Source organism: Osmerus eperlanus, unplaced genomic scaffold (genome assembly GCF_963692335.1).
Source record: "Osmerus eperlanus unplaced genomic scaffold, fOsmEpe2.1 SCAFFOLD_87, whole genome shotgun sequence".
Lineage (NCBI taxonomy): Eukaryota > Metazoa > Chordata > Actinopteri > Osmeriformes > Osmeridae > Osmerus > Osmerus eperlanus.
In genome coordinates this window covers 22,037-49,410 of record NW_026911673.1, presented here as the reverse complement: position 1 = coordinate 49,410, position 27,374 = coordinate 22,037, and the positions used below count along the sequence as shown (strand labels likewise).

Genomic DNA, 27,374 nt, shown 5'->3' with positions numbered 1-27,374 from the left:
TGTGTTTTGGATAAAATGACCAAAGGGAATAATATGTGTGTTTTGGGGTAAATGACCAAAGGGGTTAGCAGGTGTGTTTTGGATGAAATGACCAAAGGGGTTAGCATGTGTGTTTTGGGGTAAATGACCAAAGGGATTAGTATGTGTGTTTTGGATGAAATGACCAAAGGGGTTAGCATGTGTGTTTTGGGGTAAATGACCAAAGAGGTCAGTATGTGTGTTTTGGATAAAATGACACAAGGGATTAATGTGTGTTTTGTGGTAAATGACCAAAGGGGTTATCATGTGTGTTTTGGATAAAATGACCAAAGGGATTAGTATGTGTGTTTTGGATGAAATGACCAAAGGGGTTAGCATGTGTGTTTTGGATAAAATGACCAAAGGGATTAATATGTGTGTTTTGGGGTAAATGACCAAAGGGGTTAGCATGTGTGTTTTGGGTTAAATGACCAAAGGGGTTCGCAGGTGTGTTTTGGATAAAATGACCGAAGGGGTTAGTATGTGTGTTTTGGGGTAAATGACCAAAGGGGTTAGCATGTAAATGACCAAAGGGGTTATCATGTGTGTTTTGGATGAAATGACCGAAGGGGTTAGCATGTGTGTATTTCATGAAATGACCAAAGGGGTTAGCATGTGTGTTTTGGGGTAAATGACCAAAGGGGTTAGTATGTGTGTTTTGGATGAAATGACCAAAGGGATTAATATATGTGTTTTGTGGTAAATGACCAAAGGGGTTAGCATGTGTGTTTTGGATGAAATGACCAAAGGGGTTAGCATGTGTGTATTGGGGTAAATAACCAAAGGGGTTACTATCTACAGTCATACTTCTCTGGAAGATCATCTTGGATTTCCAGTACAAAAGTGATAAAAAATATGAATAACTTCCCCAAAACTTGTTTTGATAGAGTTTCTGTAGGAAGCAAGACTGCTTTTTTGTTGGATGTTGAGTTTAGGGTATTCAAAGATAATTGAGAGACAAAGATTGATTGAAAATCTGGATTTTTATTTCCCAGTTATGAAAAGACAATGGCAATGCACAATGGTTACAAACTGTGGAACATGATTGTGGATAGTAAAACCTATCCATTATGGAGCTCAAACTATTCAGAACAATAATGCTGTCGTCTTAAGCTCTTGTACAAAACACATCAGAAGAAAAGGAACATAGAAAAATATACATTTATTGACTGTTGTATGAAAATACTTTCTGAAGCTTTGGCGTTAGAATCACCATTTCCATCCATGAAACATATTCACTAAACCCTCGTCACTATGTTCCATGCTTCTCCTATTTCTGTCATCAACTAGATCCTGTCTGCCTGTCTGTCTGCCTGCCTGCCTGTCTGCTTGTCTGTCTGTCTGCCTGTCTTCCTTCCTGTCTGCCTGTCTGGTCTGCTCAGGCAGTGATGGGCATGTTTTCCCTGTAGCAGGCTGTCCTCTGGGGGGCGCTGTAGCTGCACAGGTCCTGGTAGATGCGGGCCACCTGGTCTCCTGCCAGCTCGTCAGACACCTCCAGGGGGGGGCTGGGGTACTGGGGGCGCCGGGGGATCACCGCCTCCAAAAGCTGCTGGCTGTTCACAGCAGTGACCTGAGAGAGAGAGAGAGAGAGAGAGAGAGAGAGAGAGAGAGAGAGAGAGAGAGAGAGAGAGAGAGAGAGAGAGAGAGAGAGAGAGAGAGAGAGAGACACAGAGAGAGACACAGAGAGAGACACAGAGAGAGAGAGACAAAGAGAAATGTAAACCCTGTTAAATTCAAACCATCTCAAGTGTTTAGGAAATGGGATGTTGGATTTGTTTTGGTCGTCATGAAGATCCTCTACAATATTTGTTACATGACTTGTGATGGAAGACTGACTAATCAAGTTCACTCTCCTACCAACAGTGCCTTTCTCTATCCGACTAGCCAAAAGAGAAGCGTGAGTTTCTTTATGAAAGAAAACTGCCCAATTAAGAATGGAGTTGATTTGTTGGGAAGTGTTGTTAAAACACTTGTGCAGTGTGTAGACCAGGTGTGGGAGGCCTCACCTGCACGATGATGAGCTTGTTCCTGGCCAGGCCGAGGTCATGGAGCTCTTCTCCAAAACAGAGGGTGACGGTGGCGTCTGGAGCAGGGAACTGGCCTTCCTGGTACAGGTGGAGAGCTGAGGGTGGAGTGGGGGGTGGAGGAGCGTGGAGTGGAGGAGGGTGGAGTGGGGGGTGGAGGGTGGGGGTGGAGGAGGGTGGAGTGGGGGGTGTAGGAGGGTGGGGGTGGAGGAGGGTGGAGTGGGGGGTGGAGGAGGGTGGGGGTGGGGGGTGGAGGATGAGGGCATAGGTAGAGGTCAGCATTTTCTTTCAACAGGCATTTTAGTTTTTATTATTGCACAAGAGGTCAGTTCATACTCCTGTGTGAAATACAATCTTGTGTCAAGGTTTGAAAGACGCAAGGAAGAAACTGTGACAGGCTCGCCTCGCAGACGTTTAACGGAATGCACAAAGCGTGTGATTCCAGATTCCACCTGCCATTCTTTAACTTAGGGATGTATCAGAACGACAGAACATTACAGTCCCACACACACACACATAGAGAAGTCTCATCAACCACGGTGTCTAACCTTCGAGGAACCTCCCGGTGTCGAAGATCTTGACCACGGCGTCTCTCTCCAGCTTGCAGGGTCCGGGGCTGTACTGGGGCCCCAGGCAGCCGCCCGCCCCGCTCCAGAACACCCGGCTCTGGCACAGCCTCTTGACGAACACGCCCTCTCGGTTGCACCGCAACAGCAGCCCTCTCTCCAGGTGGCCCAGGAGCTTGCGTGTCACCTGCCGCTGGCGTTCCGCTTCGATGAGCTCAGCAGGAGGGAAACACACGGTCTGCATGCTGCCCGGCCCGTAGGGGGCGCTGTGGGCCAGCGGAGGCAGCCCCGGACACAGCCGGCAGCCCTCGGGGTTGGAGGTCATCATGGTGTGCATGAGCTTGCCGGAGTAGTAGAAACTGATCATCAACTGGGAGAAAGCTGGGGGAGGAGAGGGGGGAGGAGGGAGGGAGGAGACAGAGAATAGGGAAGGAGGGGATGAAGAGGGGGGAGGAGGGGATGAATAGGGGGGAGGAGGGGATGAATAGGGGGGAGGAGGGGATGAAGAGGGGGGGAGGAGGGGGAAATTAGTTCCCATATTGTACATTATATTAATTTAAAGCTTTTTGCCAAAGCATCATACAAGACAAATACTGCAGACAGAAAGTCAAGGATCAGAACACCTAATGGAAAAGTTAATATAACCACCTGCTCTGAATTCTTATACTAGAAATACTAAATATATTCAAATCTAGAATTTCAAGTTTTAAGTCAAACCAAATACGTAGTTTATCCTGAGAGAAATGTGAGTGGAGGGGTACCTGTGCCAAAGGACCCCACAGGCGAAGACTCTGAATACGAAGGGAAAGCTGAAAATCAGACAACACACGAGTCAACACCAGCCGGACAAACACAAACACAAACAGATAAACACACTTGATTAAAGCCACAGTCTTCGAGTGACAGCACAAAAACATTTGTCATTTCATCAAAAAAAACATCTAGCTTTTAAAGCACAACCAGAAAAAAATCCCTTTGGTCAGCAATGTGCAAAGGGATATTAGCCAATCTTTTCCTCTCAGAATTGAGGACTTCAGTAAAGAAGTCTTTTTAACCCCTGTTGCTCTGGGGTCAAGCTACAGTTATTTTTAAGACTGGGTCCAAGCTGTCACGAAGGAGGAACTGTTCTGAGAATAATCTTGACAGAGGGATCAACACAGAAAACGGATGACGACCCTCAGAGAGCATGATTTAACTGAGGCAGTGGTGAAAAGAGCTCAATGAGAGAGAGATGTGTGACACACACGCACACACACGCACACACACACACGCACACACACACACTTACCACTGAGCACTCCAGTATTCCAGTACTCCAGGCCTGGCTGGATCCTACTGCCTTCCTCTTGTGGTGAGTGACTTCTTCCAAGGTAGTCTTCACTGGTGGACTGGAGGGAGAGGGAGAGGGAGAGGGAGAGGGAGAGAGAGAGAGAGAGAGAGAGAGAGAGAGAGAGAGAGAGAGAGAGAGGAGAGAGAGAGAGAGAGAGAGAGAGAGAGAGAGAGAGAGAGAGAGAGAGAGAGAGAGAGAGAGAGAGAGAGGGAGAGAGAGATATTCAAATGATTATTATCATAGTAGATTATATGTTACCTGGCATTATTATAATTGTTGGTTTTTGACTGATGATAATTCAGTTCTATGATATGTTTATAATGACGTTATGACATCCCTTCATTGTGGACTGCTTTAGCTACATTGTCTAGCCTGCACCTTCATACCAATGAAGCATATTGGACTGAATAGAGAGACAGAGAGAGAGAGAATGAGAGTGAGAGAGAGAACCCACATCGGTCTCTCAGTTTAAAACAGAGACAGCAGATTTGACGAGAGGCTGTCCAGTGACAAAAAAAAAATCTTAAACCACAAAACAGTGCAGAAAGATACAAGCAGGCAGGAAGAGTAGAGAGAAGGAACTTGGGATACGACAAAAGAGACAACAAATCTAGAGGCCTTACCTCTTTGATGAGTTCCTCCAGGTCTTCGGGACTGCAGTCCATGTCCGTGATGTCACCCGAGCTAGCAGTCATGACTGAAGCTACACCTTTACCTGCTGGAGGGGACCCAGACATGAGCAGACAGCTGAAACACCAGCACTGTGCCTTTACCATGGAACCATGCAGAGAATATTACTTGTCATTTGACAAACACTAATAAATGATCAATGTTTCGATCCCTTTTTTTCTGGCTTCAACGACCCAACATCCTGCACCTCAGTATAGGGTAGGGTGCCAACGATGGATGTAGCTCAGTGGCAAAGCATATGACCACATATCTAGATGTACCAGGTTCAAATCCACGCACCCCCCCCCCCCCCCCCCCCCCCACTACGCTGTTTGTCGCCTTGGATACAAATAAGTCTGTCATATTATGAAGTGGTGAGGTTGTAGAGGCTTACTCTTCTGTTCCTCCTCAGGGACGATCCGGTACACCTTGTAGGGCTCTGAAATGTCCAGCTGGGAGCGTTCTGCCACCTCCTCGAAGTCGGGACTCTTGTTCAGCGCACATCGCAGCCGGGTTTTCCATGTGGCCGGTTCAGCCTTGTCCCCCTCCTTGAACTTCCCTTTGAACACAGCCCAGGCCTGCAGGAACAGAACACACACACAGTCAGAACACAGCCCACCTGCAGGAACACAACACACACAGTCAGAACACAGCCCAGGCTTGCAGGAACACAACACACACAGTCCGAACGGGGGTGGGTGTGCCTCGGATGGGGGGCGTTTGACTGCTGGTTAAAAGGTTGCAGGTGCGAGTCCACCCTCACCCACCCGCGTGTTGCTTTGGATTAATAAAAATGCCTGCTAAAGTAACAAGTTGTTATTATTGCCATGATATTCTATGATGATGTTAACTTCAATAAACTGACAGATTGTAGGGCTTCATTAGATTGACATTAGAGTGTTTGATTAATGTTTTATCAACATTAATTATGTCTTATAGGGTGGTCAGAGTGCAGCTCAAGAGGTCGCATGTTCAAACATCTGCCTATGTGCTATATGTTTTGGATAGTTTGCTAAATGAACACATTATTTGTTATTTTAAATGGTCGTTAAAAATATATCAAATACTGACTGATACATCAAATACAATAAATCACAGTAAATTAATTTTGCAACTCTAAATAAACAAATCGATATTTAATGGCCATTTGAAAACCTAGATTTGTTGGACAGTAAATCTAGAAAACAGCCTGCGTAGACCGAATAATACAGATGTTTTATTTCCTGACAGAGCTGCCGCTTGCGTCTGAAGACACCGATCACCGCTACCGAAAGTTTGCACCTACCTTGAAAATAGAGGCGTCTATCTCCTGGTTGTAGTCTTGTTTTCCAGCATGCTTCCAGGGGATCCGGAACATACTGCGACTGTCATCCTCCCACAAAAGTCCCGGGTACTGTCCGCTATGTATCTGTTCAACCAGCCATTGTTTTAGCCTGCGACCACCGGGGCTCATAGACATCTAGAGAGAGAAAACAATCATTTAGGTTCAGCTGTACTATGTGAAAATGGCTTACGTTCTGAAAATTTGAGACGTTAAATCTCAGGCTTCTTCCTCATTCGACAGTCAAAAACTACAAACTTTGAGATAAAGTTAAGAATTCGTTCCGTGTACGCTACCTTTGATGTTTTTAATGTGGTACGTCAGATAGCCTATAGAAGTCAACTGAATGCCTGCGCGGGCAGTCTGTAAATTAACAACTCAACTCAAACAGTTTATCATCCAGAAGTTGATGAATGAAGCTTTGTTTCAGGACAGACGATTGGTTGATTCAGCTCTACGTTACCACGCCCACAAATCCGGTTGTCAGTTTTCTTCGAAGCTTCAGCTTTTACAAGAAATCAACTGACAGGAGATTGAGTGGGGACAGACTACATAGACAGTCCGAGCTATGTTGAAGTAGGCTATTGAATAATTCTGGGCAATAAAGATAGTACTGTAGGGGGATTTTTACAACGTCATAAAATCCAAGTTTCCTCTATAAACCCGTACACGCACGGCATTCATGCAGCACTGTCCTAGGGATTCCTTAAAATTTGACATCACTATTTGTCTATCGGGTGCCAATTACAGTCTTTACAGCTGCTGAAAGTCTGACCCAGACTTTTCCCACTAACGTCTCTGATATAGTCGATCTGAGTATAGCTGAAAGACAGTCAGCGTCAATCCTAGTTCATAGGGCTTGGTAAATATGTTATAAAGTTATCCTCAATGTAATATTCACCTTAGAGACTTATAAATCCACTTATTTGTTATGACTGACTGAGCCATCTATCCCGGACGTCCTCTATATGATCAGAACAACTCTATATCTCCATGCTCTGCTCTCTAGGATTTTCCAACTTAATTCTGAAATGTAACGTGATTTTGATTTATCACTGACACATTTGGAACACATAGGCCTGTAGTCATGAATATGACTTCAGTGTATCAAAACATAGCCCACTAATCAGGTAGGGGAATTTATTCGACGAGCGGTATGATGAAGACTGTTATAACGCCACCCCAGTCCAGTACACCTTGAATATGAGAACCTTCCCTCATCAACACGATATAGCCTAGTATAGCCCATATACATAGCTCTTATCCAGAGCGACTTACAGTAAGTACAGGGACATTCCCCCGATAAGTAGTGTTTAACACAGGCATCAACGTTTTGAGGGAAGGGAATATCGAGGGTTTGCTCTCAAAGCGCAGGTGAAAACTGTTTTTTGTAGTAGTCTATGAATAGTCTTCCTCAGTGCAGTGCGGAGACGGACACAAACATCATTTAGAAACTGTGAAAAGCGGATGTGGCATAGGTGAAGTCACGTGGCCAGCTGGGTTTTGAGGATTTGAGCCGCTGTTGGGGTTGGCTTCACCTGGGGGGCAAAGCTTGTGTTAGCTCAGTTAGGTTGTTGTTTGGATCTGGTCTAGATTTCCACCAGAGGAGAAAGGTTTGCTGTGAGAGGGCGAGATCAGATGCAACTAGGCATCATCTTTGTTTACCTCTAATCTTTTACATGCTTCTTTCACACAAATACACACAGCCTACACAATTTAAGCTTCTTGAATCATGTTTATTAGCATATACTGCATACATGGCAGTTATAAAATATATAACTATTATATTGTACATTTTATTTATAAACACAGATCATTAGTGATACAATTTTGTACCACATAACATCGAGGAACAAATAAAAAATGTTTTATGTTTTAGGATTTATTCTAAAGAGTTTGGCAAACATAACATGGACAAAGGAATAGTTTAACGATACATTTAGAAAATAACCTGTTTGGTCTCAGACCACGAAGGACAGATAAACCAACCGAGATGTTTAATTAACGTCAAATGTATAGTCAGTCGCTTTCCCGCCATGTACACACACGAGAATCATCTTTGATTAAAAGAATGACCTTAGCCAATATGTAAATAGCATTCCATTAATAAACACCATTCTCTTATGGTGAGGCTGCAGAGACAGAGAAGGTGTGAGGATCAGGAGCTCTGGGCTGGGGCTGGGCTGCCTTGGTCTGGGCTGGGGCTGGGCTGCCTTGGTCTGGGCTGGGGCTGGGGCTGGGCTGCCTTGGTCTGGGCTGGGGCTGGGCTGCCTTGGTCTGGGCTGGGGCTGGGGCTGGGCTGGGGCTTGGTCTGGGCTGGGGCTGGGCTGCCTTGGTCTGGGCTGGGGCTGGAAGGTGCTGGGGGTAAAGTAAGGCTTCGGTGAGTGTCTCTTCTCAAGGTGCTCACTCGTGTACATTAGGGGTGTGAAAGGAACGTCTCTCACCAATTCCAGAACAGTCCGTAGAGTCCTGTTCATTTGTCAAAGGCATGATTGATAAACCAAGTTCAGTTTAACCCAGTCCGGCCTACAAACACCTCCCTTTCTGGATCTGTAGGGGCTGGGCGGGTGGTGGGCTAAGGCAGGTGGTGGGGTAGGGCGGGTGGTGGGCTAAGGCAGGTGGTGGGGTAGGGCGGGTGGTGGGCTAAGGCAGGTGGTGGGGTAGGGCGGGTTGATCGTGTAGGTGGGGTTCCCTCAGTCCAATCGGCAGGTCGGAGGTGGAGGGTGGTGGAGGGAGGTGGGACCAGGGGCCCCGGGCTCAGCTGCTGCCCCTGGGGCCGTAGGCGTTGTAGGGCAGGGGCAGGATGCCGCCGGCCTGGTTCATCCACTCCTGGCCCTGGTGTCCCTGCTGGTGCTGCTCACTGTAGCGTCTCAGCAGGGCTGACACCTGCTCCTGGTCGGCAAACGGGCTGGGCGGGAAACTGGACTGCAACCACGCCCGGTACTGGGAAGAGAGAGAGGAGAGGTAGCAAGATGGGGATGAAACTACATTGGAGTTGCAATACACTCTCTTGTTAACTGTATATATTTGCTCTCGAGGGTGTTGACGCATGTATTAAAGGCAGGGTCGGTAATGTTGTTGAGAGGTTTGACAGTAACATTTTATATATCCGATACCTGTGGGCGTCGCAGGACTGTCATAAACATGACCAATCATTACGTTTGGGCCGAAACCCAATGGGTTCCCATTAATACAAATGGACCACACATCTCTCTCTCACACACACACACACCTCACACAGAAGCATCTCACACACATCACACACACACCTCACACAGAAGCATTTCACACACATCACACACACCTCACACAGAAGCATTTCACACACATGTTCACACGCAGTCAGAGAGCACTTTCACTTCTTCCAGGTCAGCTTCTCATGCTGAGAGCTACCAGGGGAGGGTGGGCTGCACCACTTCACCAGCACCTCAAGGCCACTCAGAGCACCTAGAGACCCAGCGCACTGCTGAATCTCCTAGACGGAGGTTAGCGACTGCAGATGTGAGATAAGTAGAAAAGGAAGAAATCACGATCCTCGAAATCCCCGCATAACTGGATAACGATCCTCTTGTTTTTGTTGTAAGGTCGTGTCGCAATGGGGCTTCTAACAGTAATGATAAACACGTGATGAGTTTGACCAGCCTGATGCAATCCCAGCATGCCCCTCCAGTTCCCCTTCTCCTCTGCAGGCTACAAGCCCTGCTGTCCTTCCCAGGCTGGAGGCACCATATATATCAGGATGGTGTGTTTACAAAACGTGCCCCTCTCCCTGTCTCTCTCTCTCTCTCTCTCTCTCTCTCTCTCTCTCTCTCTCTCTCTCTCTCTCTCTCTCTCTCTCTCTCTCTCTCTCTCTCCCTGTCTCTCTCTCTCTCTCTCTCTCTCTCTGTCTCTCTCTGTCTGTCTCTCTCTCTCTCTCTCTCTGTATCTCACTCTGTATCTCTCTCTGTCTCTCTCTGTCTGTCTCTCTCTCTCTCTCTCTCTGTATCTCACTCTGTATCTCTCTCTCTCTCTCTCTCTCTCTCTCTCTCTCTCTCTCTGTATCTCACTCTGTATCTCTCTCTCTCTCTCTCTCTCTCTCTCTCTCTCTCTCTCTCTCTCTCTGTATCTCACTCTGTATCTCTCTCTGTCTCTCTCTGTCTGTCTCTCTCTCTGTCTCTCTCTGTCTGTCTCTCTCTCTGTCTCTCTCTGTCTGTCTCTCTCTCTGTCTCTCTCTGTCTGTCTCTCTCTCTGTCTCTCTCTGTCTGTCTCTCTCTCTGTCTCTCTCTGTCTGTCTCTCTCTCTCTGTCTCTCTCTAGCCACAGGAAAATGATTTTCTCACCTTCACATCTGAATATACGCAAAGGTGGTGTGTAAAGAGAACTTGTGAACTCAGTTAACACACACACACGCACACACACACACACACACACACATACACACACACACACATACAGACACATGAAAACGGATTCGCACATACACACTTACACAGACAATGTATGCCTACACACACACACAATCACACTCATATTTGCACACATACACACACACGCCTGCCAGTGTTAACATGATTACAGGGTTATTAGAGTGTAACGTCTTCGGGAAAACAGATTATGTCAAATTAAATTTTTCATTCAGCAAACTTCTTTTATCACGGCCCTGAATTCTGGAACCGATACTAAAGAGGTACTTGCTTACTGGCGGCAGAAAGTTAAAGACATTTTATATAAACTAATGTGAGAACAGTTGCTCTTGTTGCTCTTGTGGTTAGTGGTAACTGATTTTAAATGTTTGTACTCGCTGTGATATATTGTTTTTATTATTGTTGCTTGTTTTTTCCACAGGTACACTTGCACTTATAGCGGTTCATGTTGTTTAATTGTAACTTGTTTAACTACATGCTCTTATGGTTCTTCCCTTTGGCACTTACTTTGGTTGTTCATAATGTGTGCCTCATGTTTTGGCTACTCGCAATGTTTTTGTGGCTATCTTGTTGTTATGATCAGTGACCTATGCCGACGCTTTGGATAAAAGCGTCTGCTAAATGAATAAATGTAAACAGCACATCAGTACTGATGATAGTCCTTCTATCAATCTGCCTGGTGAAAGAGAACTAGGGATAACCAGAGCCGTTTAAAAAATATATATATTTCAGTGACGAGGGTAAAACTAGTCAAGCAGTTCTGGATCTCAGAGATCACAAGCAAGATACAGATCACCGAGGAATGATCTGGAAAGTTGCCAGGAGCCATAAACTCAGATGACACAAACTACATGAGACAGAAAGTGTTTGTCCCATCATATTTACGATCAGCGATAAGACCAGATAAACACCTTCCTAGACCCGGGGATGGGCTAGCGGTTAGAGCGATCAAAAGCTCACCGGTTCAAAATCCTCCTCTCTGTGCTGCTCTGGATAAATGAGTGTCTGATGGTTATTTAAGATCAGAGCTGAGAACAGTTGACCGCCCTCTTAGGTGACGTGAAAGCAACCAGATGCAAAGCCAGGCTGGACAGTTGCCCAGCCCTTACAGTAACTACACCCTGCACACATACCAGCCCAGCAAGGCAGAGTGAGTGGGCGTTTTCAAAACAGCACGAAGGACTATTTATTTTCCTGTGAACTGACAATGACTGCTGTTCAGTTTAAATGTAAAAATAAATATGTGTGGGAGAGTGACATTATATTGTTTTTTCTTCATCTGTGTGTGTGTACCAGTTCGTCTACTGTGTGTGTGTGTGTGTGTGTATGTGTGTGTGTGTGTGTGTGTATGTATGTGTGTGTATGTGCGTGTGTGTGTGTGTGTATGTATGTGGGTGTGTATGTGTGTGTGTGTGTGTGTGTGTATGTGGGTGTTTGTGTGTGTGTGTGTACCTCTGACACCTGGGTCATCTGGAACTCCTGCAGCTGCTGCTGGAAGCCGTAGTTAGGGCCCACGAAGGAGCGGACGGCCTTGACGGCGGAGAGACAGTCGTCCCAGCCGTGCTCTGTCACGGTCATCAGGTAGGCCACCACCATGGTGGTGCTGCGGGACACACCTGCCAGGCTGCCACGGGGCACAGAGGGCACAACACCGCCTCAAACACACTGGAGGCAGAAACGACTACTAACGCTTGTGTTGGGTTCATGTACTGTGAGGGGATGAAACCAGGGGGTGGTGGTGAGAGAAGATGGGTGAGGAGACAGAGAGAGAGTGATAGAGGGAGAGAGAGACAGAGAGCGAGAGAGTGAGAGAGGGAGAGAGACAGAGAGCGAGAGAGTGAGAGAGGGAGAGAGAGACAGAGAGCGAGAGAGTGATAGAGGGAGAGAGAGACAGAGAGCGAGAGAGTGATAGAGAGACAGAGAGAGAGAGAGTGAGAGATACAGAGAGCGAGAGAGTGATAGAGGAAGAGAGAGAGAGAGAGCGAGAGAGTGAGAGAGAGACAGAGAGAGAGAGAGTGAGAGAGACAGAGAGCGAGAGAGTGAGAGAGGGAGAGAGAGACAGAGAGCGAGAGAGTGATAGAGGGAGAGAGAGACAGAGAGCGAGAGAGTGATAGAGAGACAGAGAGAGAGAGTGAGAGAGACAGAGAGCGAGAGAGTGAGAGAGGAAGAGAGAGACAGAGAGCGAGAGAGTGATAGAGGGAGAGAGAGACAGAGAGCGAGAGAGTGAGAGAGAGACAGAGAGAGAGAGAGTGAGAGATACAGAGAGCGAGAGAGTGATAGAGGAAGAGAGAGAGAGAGAGACAGAGAGCGAGAGAGTGAGAGAGAGACAGAGAGAGAGAGAGTGAGAGATACAGAGAGCGAGAGAGTGATAGAGGGAGAGAGAGAGACAGAGAGCGAGAGAGTGAGAGAGAGACAGAGAGAGCGAGAGAGTGATAGAGGAAGAGAGAGACAGAGAGAGCGAGAGAGTTATAGAGGAAGAGAGAGAGAGACAGAGAGAGAGAGACAGAGAGAGAGTCTGTGTATTTGAGAAAGCGGGTAAGAGGGAACAAGAGTGAGACATAAGCCTTCAGACAAGTCAGGCACTTTTAATAACCCGTGGTCAGTTATTTCACATATACCCTTATAGTAAAGGTGCTATGATCATGTTCCAGGTGGTCAGTGATTGAGTGCAGAGCTGAACAGCCAGTCACCCCTCACCCCCCCCACCCCTCCACCCCTCACCCTCCACTAGTGTAGCGCTGGGACACCCTACCTACCAGTGGACCAGACAGGTGCCTCCACCCAGACGACACTCGTGGATGAACCGGATGCACTCTCTAAAGTGTTGAGACCTGAGGAGACACAAGACCACACAGTCAACATCACTGAGACCTGAGGAGACACAAGACCACACAGTCAACATCACTGAGACCTGAGGAGACCCAAGAGCACACGGTCAACATCACTGAGACCTGAGGAGACCCAAGACCACACGGTCAACATCACTGAGACCTGAGGACACAAGAGCACACAGTCAACATCACTGAGACCTGAGGAGACCCAAGAGCACACGGTCAACATCACTGAGACCTGAGGACACAAGAGCACACAGTCAACATCACTGAGACCTGAGGAGACCCAAGAGCACACGGTCAACATCACTGAGACCTGAGGACACAAGAGCACACAGTCAACATCACTGAGACCTGAGGAGACCCAAGAGCACATGGTCAACATCACTGAGACCTGAGGACACAAGACCACACGGTCAACATCACTGAGACCTGAGGACACAAGAGCACACGGTCAACATCACTGAGACCTGAGGAGACAAGAGCACACGGTCAACATCACTGAGACCTGAGGACACAAGACCACACGGTCAACATCACTGAGACCTGAGGAGACCCAAGAGCACACGGTCAACATCACTGAGACCTGAGGAGATCCAAGAGCACACGGTCAACATCACTGAGACCTGAGGACACAAGACCACACGGTCAACATCACTGAGACCTGAGGAGACCCAAGAGCACATGGTCAACATCACTGAGACCTGAGGACACAAGACCACACGGTCAACATCTCACGGATCCAGAACACAGACAGGCTGAGTACACGTTAGAGGGTGAGAGGCCCTGACTCTGAGTAAGAACGTATAGGATCTGAGAAAGGACAGCAAGAAGTGAAACTTCCCAATCCTCTCAGCCGTGTTCAGGTCTCTCCGTCACCAACCCAGACACCTGCCTGGATCACTTCCCTTCCTCACACTCTCTCCTGCCACACACTGAAGATGTGTGGCAGGCAAGGACAGACTTGGGGGGAGACCTCACCCCTCTCCACCTCTCCCTCCCCTCTGCCTCCCCTCTCCCTTCCCCCACAACAAACTCTCGTATCTGATATGATGTTTTGTGTGTGGAAGTGGGCTATGTCTTGGTTCTGGTATATTCTACTGGTGTTTGGGTGAAACCACCTTCCCCAATCCTCCTATCTGCAGTCCTGCAGGGCATTCTGAGGAAAGTCCTAGTTATCTCTGAGGTATCTCTGTTAGAGGTGGTATCACACATAACTCCAGAGATACCGTTGCATGCCTAACACAATGCAGGATGCTGCTGTGTGCATATTTCACCCGCATCCAAATGGTAATACGCAATGCAGCAGAAGGGTTGCTCAATGGCAGCCATATGGTTGGCTAGCTTTGTCCTCTGAGAGAAAAAGGCTGATTACTCAATCATCCCAACAGACTGTGGTAGAAAATAGAAAGGACTGCTTTTTTCTGCTTTTTTTCTTCTCTCCTTCTTCCTGGTATCCAAACTCTGACACAAACATGTCGCCCTCAGCACTTCTGTCTGTCTGTTTGGCTTAGAGGTTTCCGGAGATCTTGTTAAATGTGCAAAAAGTCAGTGTGGAAATTATTTGCGGATTTAAACGGGCTGACACTGATGAAAAAAATATAACAAATTTAAACTCCTAAAAAATATATACAAAAAATACAAATAAAACTAGAAATGAAAACTATTATGAAATTGTTAATAAATAAAAATACATTTCTATGTACCCTTACTCTCTATTCCTATCTCTATTGAGAGTTCTTTAGGAGGTTTTTCCTATCTTCTCTGAGGGTCTAAGGTTGGTCATTTGTGCTGATCTGTGCCCTTTATGACACAGCTTGTAGACAACATAACTCCGCAAATAAAGTTATATTTTGTATACGCTTGATTATATACCATACTGAGGTATCAAGACGTGTGTCTCGTTTATCTCACACACTTAGTCAAGTGCCTCACGAATACTTCTTGTAGATCCTAACAGACTATCAACAGACGGTTTCTCTCAGTCTCGGAGGTGGTCGGTGAGCTAGGCTTAGGGGGATCGCCCCAAGGAGGGGTACAGAGTTACAGTCGTGGCCATAAGTTTTGGCAATGACAAATGTGTTTTGCAAAGTTTGCTGGTTCAGTATTTGAGGAAACTGTTTTCACATGTTTCTATATAATACTGGAATTACAATAAGGCACATTTCATATTTCAAGCTTTTTTGGGGCATATATTTTCTATATTTGCAAATAGTCTCCTCTTTTACAGCAATCAATCTGCTCTTAAAATCCAATCAGAATGATAAAGTGATTTCACCTGGATAGAACTAGTTCACACTTTACCCTGTGCTGATGATGTGAATTACTGAAATTATGTTAGCAGTCATTTTATGCCAAGGCCCAGCAAGCTTTGCAAACACAAAATGTATGTCGCTCCCAATACTTTTGGCCACGGCTGTAGTGTACAGACTTAGCTTCCGTGTCGACCCGTGCTAACAGAACAGACTCCATGCTAACAGAACAGACTCCATGCTAACAGAACAGACTGTTCTCAATCAGTAACCTCTGAAGGAACGTCTTGTCAACCCTTGCCCGCCAGGCCCAACCCCGCCAGGCCCAACCCCGCCAGGCCCAACCCCGCCAGGCCCAACCCCGCCAGGCCCAACCCCGCCAGGCCCAACCTTGCCAGGCCCAACCCCGCCAGGCCCAACCTTGCCAGGCCCAACCCCGCCAGGCCCAACCTTGCCAGGCCCAACCCCGCCAGGCCCAACCCCGCCAGGCCCAACCCCGCCACTTCCCCCCCTGTCCCCAACACCACCTCGATCTACGTACATGTGACTGGCCAGGTTTACAGGATTAAACAGTAGCTCTTGTTATAAACCATTTCCTTCAATTTGAGACAAGGTTGAAGTAAATTAAGTTGCAATGGAAAAAGCTAGCTGTTTCCACATATGCCTTTTTGCTCATACAAGTTGATGTATCTCGCTCACACACACGCACACACACATACACTCTCCCTCTCTCTCACACACACAGCTCAGGGAAACCCTGACAGTCTTGCAGGGACTCTACCCTCTGCTGTAAAATTCATTAGTAGACATCACAAGTTCAGCATGTGATGCGGGGGCGGGGGAGCAGAGTGACACTTTCCCTTCCAAATTTATTTGTAAATCAAGAGTCAAAGATATTTTAATAACTGCAAAAGTACAGCATGTATCCAGCAACAATCCTGCCTTGTCACTGCCACCCAAGATTTATCTTTTGTTTGTTGTCTAACTGGAAACTAATCGATCCCAACTTCAGGCTCTGCTTGGTCACGCTGGCTTTGTGTATCAGCTCAGAGTGGCTACCCTTTCACAACATTAGACAAGATATGTGGAGGTACTACCGGGGGAAGGTGAGAGAAAGTGTAAAAGGGGGAAATATGTGATTCAATCATGGAAATATGGGTATAAATATGTATTTATACAGTATAAATACAGGTATGGAGGTACTTTGATTCAGGAATCAGGGAAAGGGGGTACTGAAGCCCAAATGATTTGAGAACCACTGAGATAAATGACTGTAAGGCTCGTTCACTCAGTTTGACTGAGACAAGGCTGGATCCAAGCTGGACCTGCATAGGTCCAGCTTATTAGAATGTCTGTTATGATATTTGAACTTTAAGATCAGCTCAGATGTCTTCCACCAACTGTTAAGAGACAGTTGGAATGACGAACGATGACTAAACTGCTTTTCCTGCTTGTGTGTCACACCCTGGGATCACAGCCCGCCGTGTCATGTTGAGACAGCGGGACATTAGTCACAACTGCCGCAAATGAAGTGTGTGTGTGTGTGCGAGAGACTGTGTTTATGTATGTGAGTGTGTGTGTGCGAGAGACTGTGTTTATGTATGTGAGTGTGTGTGCGCGAGATTGTGTAATTGTCCGAATGCAAATGTACAAGTGCGTGCAAGGTTATGTGTGTCCAAGTGTGTGTGTGTGTGTACGTACAAGTGTGTGTGTGTGTGTACGTACAAGTGTGTGTGTGTGTGTACGTACAAGTGTGTGTGTGTGTGTACGTACAAGTGTGTGTGTGTGTGTACTCACAGGTTCTGGCTGGAAGCATCTGCTGCATGGATACACAGGTAGGTCATGTTCTGTTTGGGATCAACAGAGATAAGCACAGAATGCAGAAACATGTGGATATGGACTTAAAACACTGTTACATTTGAGTACAGTTCTTCAACATGCCATTCCCTGTCATACTCAGGTCATACATTCCCTGTCCCTGAATGAAGCCTGGCCTGTCATCCATAGCCTACTTGTCCTACTCCTAGGTGGAGTGTGAGTGTAATCACAAAGTTACCGGTTTGACCCGGCGGTGCCAAATGACGTTGTGTCCTTGGCAGTGGCGTCGTTAGACCCTTTTTACTGGGGCACGTGCCCCAGTATAAATCTGCTGTTCCCCAGTAAAATCTAAAGTTTAAGTTTTAACAATTTACTTCATTAGTCAGTGCATTAATTTAGATTGATAATCCCGGAAAACATTTACACAGTATCCCAATCAACGCCAGGGGGGTATTCCAGAAAGCGGGTTATGCAACATAACTGGGTAAGTTTGCAATGTTGCACTGGGTTTCAGCTGGGGAGTTAACTTACCCTGGTATGTCACATAACCTGCCCTGGACTCAGCACACAAATGTGAGCGCTCGCATTAACTATTTATGTCCCTGCCAAAGATTATATCAAACTTACGTCCCTGAACTGTTGTATAGTGGGTTAAGCAAGGGGAGTTTCTATATCCTAGTAGTGCATTGAGCGCAGCAAGCTTGAAATAAAAAAAGGGATATAAATTAGGGGCCTGTGCCCCAGTAGAGTTTTATGTCTAACAAGGCCTCTGGTCCTTGGGCAAGGCACTTTACCCTACTTGCCTTGTATGTCCCTGTACTTACAGTAAGTCACTCTGGATAAGGGCTTCTGCTAAATGACTAGATGTAAATGTACTCCTTTTCAGGAAAAGTACATACTACAAAATTCCTACTTGTGTAAAGATTTCTAGCTGGTGTGTGTTTAAAATACATTGGCCGGGTTTCCCAGATTCGTTAAGAAGCTCTTCTTAACGAATCTGGGAAACCCGGCCAATTTCTCTTCAACAGTGGGACTTCACTACCACCTGGTGGCTGGATTACAGCATCAAAATATCTCACTACGCTCCAATACTACAAGCTAATGCCAGCCAAACTCACAACAAGTCAGCGAAAAAGTTTAGTTTTTTAAGCATCCTTAATTTTCTCCGCTTCCTTCGCCTGTGTTGAATCAAGGTGGTTCAGGCGCCCACGGTTATCTTCTGACACTCACCTCCACGACTGGCTTGGCATTGTTGTAGACGGACAGGATGTGGGTGATGCCATTCTGCGACAGGCTCTCTCTGTTCTCTGAGTCTGGGAGAGGGGGAGAGAGGGGGTGGGGGGAGAGAGGGGGTGGGGGGAGAGAAGGGGAGAGAGGGGGTGGGGGCAGAGAGGGCAGGGGGGAGAGAGGGGGTAGGGGGAGAGAAGGGGAGAGAGGGGGTGGGGGCAGAGAGGGCAGGGGGGAGAGAGAGGGTAGGGGGAGAGAAGGGGAGAGAGGGGGTGGGGGCAGAGAGGGCAGGGGGGAGAGAGGGGGTAGGGGGAGAGAAGGGGAGAGAGGGGGAGAGAGGGCAGGGGGCGGGGGGAGAGAGGGGGTGGGGGGAGAGGCGGCAGGGGGAGAGAAAAGGAGAGAGGGCAGGGGGCGGGGGGAGAGAAGGGGTGGGGGGGAGAGAAGGGGAGAGAGGGGGAGAGAAGGGGAGAGAAGGGGTGGGGGGACAGAGGGGGCGGAGGAGCAGGAGGGAGAATACCATAAAATTCCTCTCTGTGAGATTTGCCGCCGGCGGCAACAGAACAAGGGAAGAAGCGGGAATGGAGAAAGTGGGAATGATGACGTTGGTGAATCCACTGGGATCTCCTCAGGTTGATGAATCACATTTCTGGCCTGGCCTGACCTGACAGCATACTTGTCAGGCTAGGTTTAAAAGCAGTGGACCCTGTCACATCTGAACTATTTTGGACTCTGAGCCGTACCAGGAGCAAGCTGTGGGGCCGTCATCTGAGAGGCTAAAATTAGAGAGGAGCAGATGTCAGAACCACTCGGCTGAGTAGAACTACACAGTGAAGTAAACAGCACCTAGAAACACCTGGTTTCAAATGAGATTCTTGTCTTGAAAGTTATAACTCTTTCCAAAATATCAATATTGTTCTACCATCACTCCCTGTATGTCAGTAAAATAAAAATAAAAAAATCCAGTGAACTAAGAGAAGGAGAAACAAACTATAAATAAAGTGAAACTTTGCATTTATTATGACAAACTCATCGCAAGACACATATGCTCCACCTGCAGGTAGGCCTGATCGTACTGCACAGGTCAACCAAACTAAATACATATTCTCCTGTTTCATCGCATGGGCATCACTATGCTTAAATGTGCCTGTATGGAGGCCTGGCTGTACTGCAAAGACATAACTAAAAACATTTACAAAACACAGACAGCGATCATTTCCAAACACCCTGGAAGCTCACTGGATGAGCTTGTGTACCAGTGTAGGCTGAGGCCTACTGCAGCGCCCTGGGTTTGAATCAGGGCTTGCCCTTTGCTGCATGTATTTCCCTCTCCTTCCCTCTCCATGTCTCTCTATCTACCTGCTTTTCCTGTCATACTCAACTTGAATATATATATATATTGAAAACAAAAATAAGATGGTGTACTCACCTCGTATGTTCCCCAGGTAAAGCCCGTCAACCACCTGCGAAGACACACACATTTTTCTGTAGGGTCAGGAATCCATCACTAACAGCTTATCCACTCACTAACTGGATCATCAGTTCTGCGCCTACTGAAAAGCCCTGGAAGCAAGGAATTAAAGGTGACGGAAGATAATCGCATTAGTGCTCATTAAGGCCATATAAGGCCTGCAGTGGCCAGGATCGGAACTGAGGGATGACCCAACTCTGACGGCCACTGGAGAGCGCTGTCTCATGTCTCCTAATGTGTTTGCAGACGGACAGATGACTGCTGTAAATTCAAATTAATTGCATTGTTTTTATTAATGTATTTGTTGTCCACCTTCGTCCTTCCAGGTCAACTAAGAACAGTTTGCATAAGTGACGTGAAATATGGAGGTGCATATAATTAAGTTTATCACAGCGTCCTTTAGGCCTAGTACACAATCATGGCAATTTTTCTTTACATAACGGCGTGCCATTAAGTAGTTAATGGTCTGACGCATAGATGTATCCCCAACCGGGCTATCCATCATAACAGTTTATAACCCACTCCGGCTATAAAATGAGTGAAAAGAACTTCAAAATGAAGGATAAACAAAAAACGTATGAGGACTATACGTGTTGACGCCGTATGGTCAGACGAAACGTCGCTATTTTAATATGTATGAGGAGACGTCAATAGCCTATAGTAGCCTAGTTGTCTTCCACATCTGTATACATTCGTTTGCCCCACGCCCATCCTCTTTCGATCTACACAACACAAATGAGAAAGAGTTACATACCTTGTTCATTCCGTTGCCCATGGCTCTCGACGAACACAACGATTACACAATGTTTATGAATGCTACATGAAAGCTAATTCAGTTTTTCCTCTAGCATACGTATCACGCACGTTTAAGAGTTCAGAAGGCACGAAGTAATTGCCAAAGTATGTCACGGTCAAACGAATAATTCACGTCAGTTTATTCATAGTAGACTTCAGTGTTTTCGTCGCTGCTTGTGTGGTCGTTACTCTACCTCCTGTAGTATTCCCCTTCCGGATTTTTTTTTCCGAGTCCACTCACAGAATTCGTGACTTCATAACTGTAAGTGACCAACCCGTATTTTACACCTGTATTGCACATCGATTTTGTTGGCAGCCTACCAAAAAAAATCTGAATCCCGGGACGTCTTCGTTCACTGTTATATTTAACCTCTGTCATTTAATTTACGAATGTGAATTGCACATAACCTCGCATTGTGAAACAATCTTAATCCCCCCTCGGATTAAACTACACTGATTGAGAGCCATATCCGGAAGAACGGTGGGATTGCGAGACAGAATACACGGAGGCAAATTCTAGTGTTAAATTTCTATTTCAGCTCACCATCTGTAGGCACTCCACCATAGACTATCAAGCCAAAACACAGTAGTAACACACCAGTGGTAACATAGGAACTTTATTTTTGTCTATAATACAGGATTACTTTTAAGAGGAAGTGGTCTTCCAAAAGCAAGACTGAGGAAATATGGACAGTTGATAAATACATGAATTATTGATTCGTTGGTTTTGAGTTAGTGGTCATGTGGACGTCTACTTCTTCCACTGCTTGTTCTCATAGTCCCAGTGAGCCGAGAATCCCTCCACTGGGTTGATCCTCATGTCCAACATCCTTTGCAGTTCTTTTGCTTTGAACTCCTCATCGAAGGTGTTTGGAACGGCTCCATAGACTGTACAGGTGGAAGAAGGAGGGTGCCAAGAACACAGGCTTAGCTGGCTAGCATTCAAGGTCATGAGGATGAGACCACTACGCAAGTCAGTGCGCAATGACAAATCAATACCAAATGATATATTGTGGCACAGTATCTAGAATGTCAACAAGCTAAAACAGCTAGATGGAGTTAAATATTAAGGTTTGATTTGGGAAGGACATGATGCCCAAGATTTTGAAGGAAGTAACTACTTTTTACCACTTTTATCCAGTAACAATCAACCTCTCAGATGCTACAAAAATACCCCACACACTTTCACATCTTGCTTTCATCTGGACTTACCGAATTTCCTCTGCCATAACACAACTAGGCCGGTGATACCAATGAAGAAAAGCATGCCAGCGATGACTGATTTCCACTCCTGTGTGCCCTGGTTCATCTCAGCAAAGCTCTGTTTGAAGCTGATACGGTACACTGTCGAAAACATCCGTTTTTACTAAAGGACATTCCACACCACACAAATGAGTCTAAAGTCTCCCAAAAAAAACAGATGTGTGCAGATGTTTGTAGGCACACTGAATACAGAAATGTATCACATCACGTAATGACAGTTTGTACTTACATGCGATCTTCTCATCATTGGAGAGTGTGGCCCAAGATCCCTTCTCCTTCTCCTTCAAAGACTTCTGCTCTGGGTTGAGCTCCTGTACATACTGGATGTCTGGCAGAGGGTTTTCCCGTCTGTCAAAGTAGGCTGGCAGGGCATAATCCTCCACCTTAGCCACCCCTGCAGGAAAACATCTACTTAGAAATAAACACACGTCTCCCGACATTTCATTTGTATTTGCAAGTCGCAGCAAAACATTTCGAGTTGTCGTTCTGACGACAGTAAATATTTACCATGTCCCCCGCGTAGACACACGGATGTTGATATGGCACGTTTGCCAACAAGGCGAAGGGCTCTGGCCGCCAACATTCTGGTAGAAAAGAGCATTTAGGAAAAATTGTTAGCTGGATTGCTTGCTTATATACTAAATTGACACATTTTTCTGCTATATCAAATAATCATGAAATATCGCACCTGCAGTAATGAAGTAATCTTGCACTACCTACAGCAATCTAGCTGTCTAGCCGCATACAACAACACCAACCACAATTCAAATAATGGGTCTGAAGAATTAACATTGAGCCTTCGGAATTAATAAAGGGAATTTAAACTGCCAATATCGAGCAGAGCTGGGTTGCATATTCTCTTGCTAACTATTGATGCTTTAGATTAGCCCGTTAGCTAGCTAGCACACAAGGTCATGCCAGGACAACTACATAAGTCATCCACACATTACGCTATCTTAGCGTTGTTGATCTTGGTTCTAAAACGTATGTTATTAACACAGTACCAAATTATATGTTGTGGCATAGTTATGCTAACAAGCTTTCCAACCAGCCACGATTGCACTCACAAGGTAGCTAGCTAATGCTTAAAGCTAACCTAACCCGGGCTAGCCAGCTAGGCTAGCTAAATCGCCGCTGTACTGCTGTCAGCTTCCCGTATCACGATCTCAATGTCACATCTCTTTACTTGGCTCAATCAGAAAAAAATACATATTTTCTACCTCTATCTGCATTTCTCACTTCTTTCCTATTAATGTATATCGTTTTTGGAAATATAAAACGTCGATGTAAAATCAGTTCTAGACATTTTTGCCGGCCGCCACTTACTTGTCCTCCTTCAGCCGATGCTCAGGAAATCATAAAGGAAGTGTGAGCAAACGGAAATACGTAAGCGCAGATAGCTAAATGGAAGGTCAACCGGTCATGTCTCTAAAACGTGTAAATGTGAACTCTATCTTAACAATAATCATTTTACAAGTTTTTAATTTCCATTGTTGAACAACGGTTATATTACAAAGCATTTAAAGTTTCCATCTAAGTTTAATAAAAACGATCTTTACGACACCGGCCTGTGTCGAAACCAGTGGTCTGATGCTGCCATTTTGGTGCAAACAACAACCACTTTCATCGCTCCTAAAGAACCAAAATGATGTCAGTTGCAGACTTCATTACGCCATTTTTGTGTGCTTTACGTTACCGGCGCAAATCATCATCAGCAGAAGGGATAACTAGCTTGGCAGCGTGAATTACGAGGACCACTAACTATAACAAGACAGAGTTAACCTGCAACCTACACTGCCCTAAAAGTGAGCTTAATGTAGCTGGACAGAGCTCTGAGTCAAATAGAATAAGCTGCACGCTGTTGCTGTCGATAGTGAACGGGCATGATACCAATTAGCTAACAGAGAAAATCCCTAGACCACCGGTCCTTTGCTAGCTAGATAGTACAGATAGCCAACAAGCTAAAGGGTCTCAGCTAATACGACCACAAGCATGCCTATTAAATTGACAACCCAGGCATACTGCAAGATGCTTCTGCATGCGGCTAAGTATCCCCAGTGTGCTGTGAATGGATTGCTGGTGGCCGAGAAACAAAAGGATAAAAAAAAGGAAGACCACTCAGTTTCAATCCTCTGCGTGGACTGTGTACCTCTGTTCCATGTAACACTAGCTTTGGCACCTATGTTGGAGGTGGCCCTTACACTGGTAAGTGGGCATCTAGATCATTCTCAGTATAAATACTATACTTTTTTTTTCTTCCTGCCACCAATTGATTTTGATTGCTTTTATCGGGTACTTATGTGTTTAACTTGTTGGTTTCTGCCACTAACTGTATTTTCAATTACTACCTCTGTTTGTGGGACTCAGATTGACACTTGGTGCAAGGAGAACAGATATGTCATTGCTGGATATTACCAAGCCAACGAACGTACAAAAGATTTCAGGTAACATGGTTTTGATACTATATTCTATATTAGTATCAAAGTATAAGTAATGTTGGTCATGGTCACATACGTTTTCTCTTTCTCTCTCTGACAGACCCAATCAGGTCGCAGAAAAAGTTGCTGCCAGGATCTCTGAGAATTTCAGTGAAGCAGCAATTGTAATGGTAAATCTCCTGCCTGTTTTCAAGCTATGAAAATAAGACACTTGGTTATATTTCTCACCTCACATTCATTAATAACTCCAACTCGTGTGACTTGTGCGTTTCTTAGGTGGACAACAGCAGGCTAACCATGAGCTGCTTTGAACCCATTGTATCCATCTATGACCATCACGAAAACAAGTGGAAAAGCAGGGAGGTAAATGAGTAAGTATCCCAGGCAACTAGCCTCTGCACATCCCATAATATGCACGGCTGGCTCTACAGGGTTAATAAGCACCAGAGACTAGTAGAAACCTCACATTGTAGCTTTAAAACGGTGTGTCGCTGATTACTGAGGACACGTTCCGAGGGTTTTGAAACGTGGTTTTGTGTTCTAGGGAATGTTTCGAGGATTGGACTGAGGCCCAGAAGATCACGTCCTCTCTTTTGGATGGAAGGTCCTACGAGAGCCTTGTTGACTTTGACAATCACCTGGACGACCTCAGGAACGACTGGACCAACCCAGAGATCAACAAGTCTGTGCTGCACCTGTGTTAAGAGCCCTGTCATCCTCCACCCTGTTCTAAGAGCCCTCTCATCCTGCACCTATGCTAAGAACCCTCTCATCCTGCAACTGTGCTAAGAGCCCTCTCCTCCTGCACCTGTGCTAAGAACCCTCTCATCCTGCAACTGTGCTAAGAGCCCTCTCATCCTGCACCTGTGCTAAGAGCCCTCTCATCCTGCACCTGTGCTAAGAGCCCTCTCATCCTGCACCTGTGCTAAGAGCCCTCTCCTCCTGCACCTGTGCTAAGAGCCCTCTCCTCCTCATCCTCCATCCTCTGCCGCCCCCTCCCCGAAGTCACAACACTTAAGCAAGGATGTTGCTGTCTATGCAGCATGTGTAGTGCTACAACCACTGTAGCACAGGAATGCAAAGTTCAGAATGCTTTGTTCCGTGGTAGGAGGTTGAAGGGTGCTTGTAGGGACACTGACCATAAGACTACATCTAAGGGCCAGAAGGATACAGGCACCTTCAGCTTCTTCATAACTTTAATACGGAGAATTTAGGTGATCAACACCTTGTTTCCTGGAATGCAACAGCTTTTTAATTGTAGTTTTTGCTTATTTTTTTGCTTTCTTTCTCCGCAACTGTTTGTGTTTGCTTGTAGTTGATGTAGGTGTGAGATTTTTCATTGTAGAGAAACTTGTATTTGATTTTCAATTAAATACAAAAGATTTTTTTAACAATCACTAGCCTTACAGAGATGATAGTCATTCATAAATTTTCTTCAGAGATCAGACCTATTTATATAATGACCTACTGTATTATATGAAATTGCATTATATTCTTTATTTTGGAAATTAAGTCTTAATGATAATATTTTACTCTAAAAAGTTTTCCTTTAATTAGATTGATTTAGTATTTATTTGTTAGATTAGGTCATTCTTAATTGCGAAATTACTCTTGCCATATGATGGGTAATAAACAAATAAGGTTTGGATTAAAGCATATCCTCGGTCACAATATTATTTAGAAATCAAGTTTGTTTTTGAGATTAGACAAAACTAAAAGAGCTAGATAAAATAACTGATGTCTTGATATGAAATGTTTTGTACACAATTGTATGAACTGAATGTACAAATACAAAATAACTTTTGAGTAAAAGACCATCTGTGTTTTGGCTTGTTATTGGCTTATGGTACCACTCATATCCCTTATATGATCCTGCTTTAAAATGATAAATATCAACAGATTCAACAAAACACGTACATTTCCAATGTCAGTTGTCAACCAAATAATGACACTTACGAATATACATCATTTTCAACGAAAATTAAAAAGGCTGAAAAAGGCTTCATATAAATTTAACCCTTTTGTACCTCTATTTCTTCCTTTGCCAGAATCTTGAATTTAATCATGTTTTTCCCCCTCTTGCATTAATGTCTAATGCATTGTGTTAAAGACACTGAGGCGATTGATTATAAATATTTTGCAATCAGAATCAAGTAAAACACTCTATACTCTAACACACTATTAAACGTGACTTTACCACTTAAACATCTATGAAAGAAATTGAAAAATATCCTGCCAAAAAACATTCACTTTTTAGAGCTGAGATGTAATTTCACAGGATGCATACGACTTTCTAAAATGTTAGTAGACAGTACCCCCAAGTGGTATGAATGCCAATTTCCGCCAGTAAAAGAAGGGCTTGAATTGTGCCAGAACTTGTGAGCGTTTAGGTTGCGTTAAGATAATTGTGTCAACATGTCTTGTTGCAAGAAACACTGTGGTGTTACTGTCAGTTAGTGGAAGTTAGTCGGCTGATGATAACAATACGGTAATGGGGAATCGTTTTTAGAGAGGAAAAACTTATAAACAACACAACTATGGAAGCAAATCAGTGACATCATGTTTTGAATTTTAAAAGGCATTGAATACTTAATATTGAAATTTAAACTCGAAATTCACCATTCGAATTTCAGCAGCCCGAAATTTGTCCTATTTGAAATTCTGAAGCTTGATTTTTTTTATATAGAATTTTTGGGATCCTTATCGTACTGTTCGAATTTGAGCAACCTGACTTTCCGAACCTTGAATTTTTGGATCAGAATTTTTTTAACATTGAAATAAATTCATATTTCAATTTTAAAGAGGTGAATTCCAAACCAACAAATTCGGTGGTGTTTAAATTTCAACATTAAGTATTCAATGAAGCCTTTTAAAATTCAACACACGTCACTGATTTGCTTCCATACTCATCTTCCTTAATTTTAAGGGACAAGTCAGAGAATGTCTACGTCA

The 27,374-nt window shown here is 45.2% G+C and overlaps 4 protein-coding genes across 4 annotated transcripts; 1 reads left to right on the top strand and 3 right to left on the bottom strand.

The window, feature by feature from the left end:
- Nucleotides 1-982: 982 nt before the first annotated feature.
- irf8 (interferon regulatory factor 8) lies at nt 983-6,413 on the bottom strand. The gene is made up of 9 exons (XM_062455801.1): nt 6,225-6,413; nt 5,893-6,066; nt 5,002-5,185; nt 4,562-4,656; nt 3,897-3,996; nt 3,370-3,417; nt 2,591-2,989; nt 2,025-2,140; nt 983-1,588 (listed from the first exon to the last, which is right to left on the bottom strand). Exons 2-9 carry the CDS (start codon nt 6,064-6,066, stop codon nt 1,397-1,399), a joined length of 1,308 nt encoding a protein of 435 aa, XP_062311785.1. The 5' UTR covers nt 6,225-6,413; the 3' UTR covers nt 983-1,396.
- Nucleotides 6,414-7,649: 1,236 nt separating this feature from the next.
- Nucleotides 7,650-20,967, bottom strand: dusp22a (dual specificity phosphatase 22a). Its single transcript, XM_062455793.1, has 7 exons — nt 20,681-20,967; nt 19,885-19,918; nt 18,462-18,544; nt 17,211-17,260; nt 13,087-13,161; nt 11,783-11,954; nt 7,650-8,871 (listed from the first exon to the last, which is right to left on the bottom strand). The coding sequence occupies exons 1-7, from the start codon at nt 20,699-20,701 to the stop codon at nt 8,686-8,688; spliced, it is 621 nt and encodes a 206-aa protein (XP_062311777.1). The 5' UTR covers nt 20,702-20,967; the 3' UTR covers nt 7,650-8,685.
- Nucleotides 20,968-21,322: 355 nt separating this feature from the next.
- LOC134016428 (cytochrome c oxidase subunit 4 isoform 1, mitochondrial) lies at nt 21,323-23,452 on the bottom strand. Its single transcript, XM_062455795.1, has 5 exons — nt 23,311-23,452; nt 22,492-22,568; nt 22,214-22,378; nt 21,934-22,065; nt 21,323-21,609 (listed from the first exon to the last, which is right to left on the bottom strand). The coding sequence occupies exons 2-5, from the start codon at nt 22,565-22,567 to the stop codon at nt 21,473-21,475; spliced, it is 510 nt and encodes a 169-aa protein (XP_062311779.1). The 5' UTR covers nt 22,568; nt 23,311-23,452; the 3' UTR covers nt 21,323-21,472.
- Nucleotides 23,453-23,573: 121 nt separating this feature from the next.
- emc8 (ER membrane protein complex subunit 8) lies at nt 23,574-26,434 on the top strand. The gene is made up of 5 exons (XM_062455794.1): nt 23,574-24,189; nt 24,352-24,428; nt 24,523-24,592; nt 24,699-24,793; nt 24,967-26,434. The coding sequence occupies exons 1-5, from the start codon at nt 23,977-23,979 to the stop codon at nt 25,124-25,126; spliced, it is 615 nt and encodes a 204-aa protein (XP_062311778.1). The 5' UTR covers nt 23,574-23,976; the 3' UTR covers nt 25,127-26,434.
- Nucleotides 26,435-27,374: the final 940 nt, after the last annotated feature.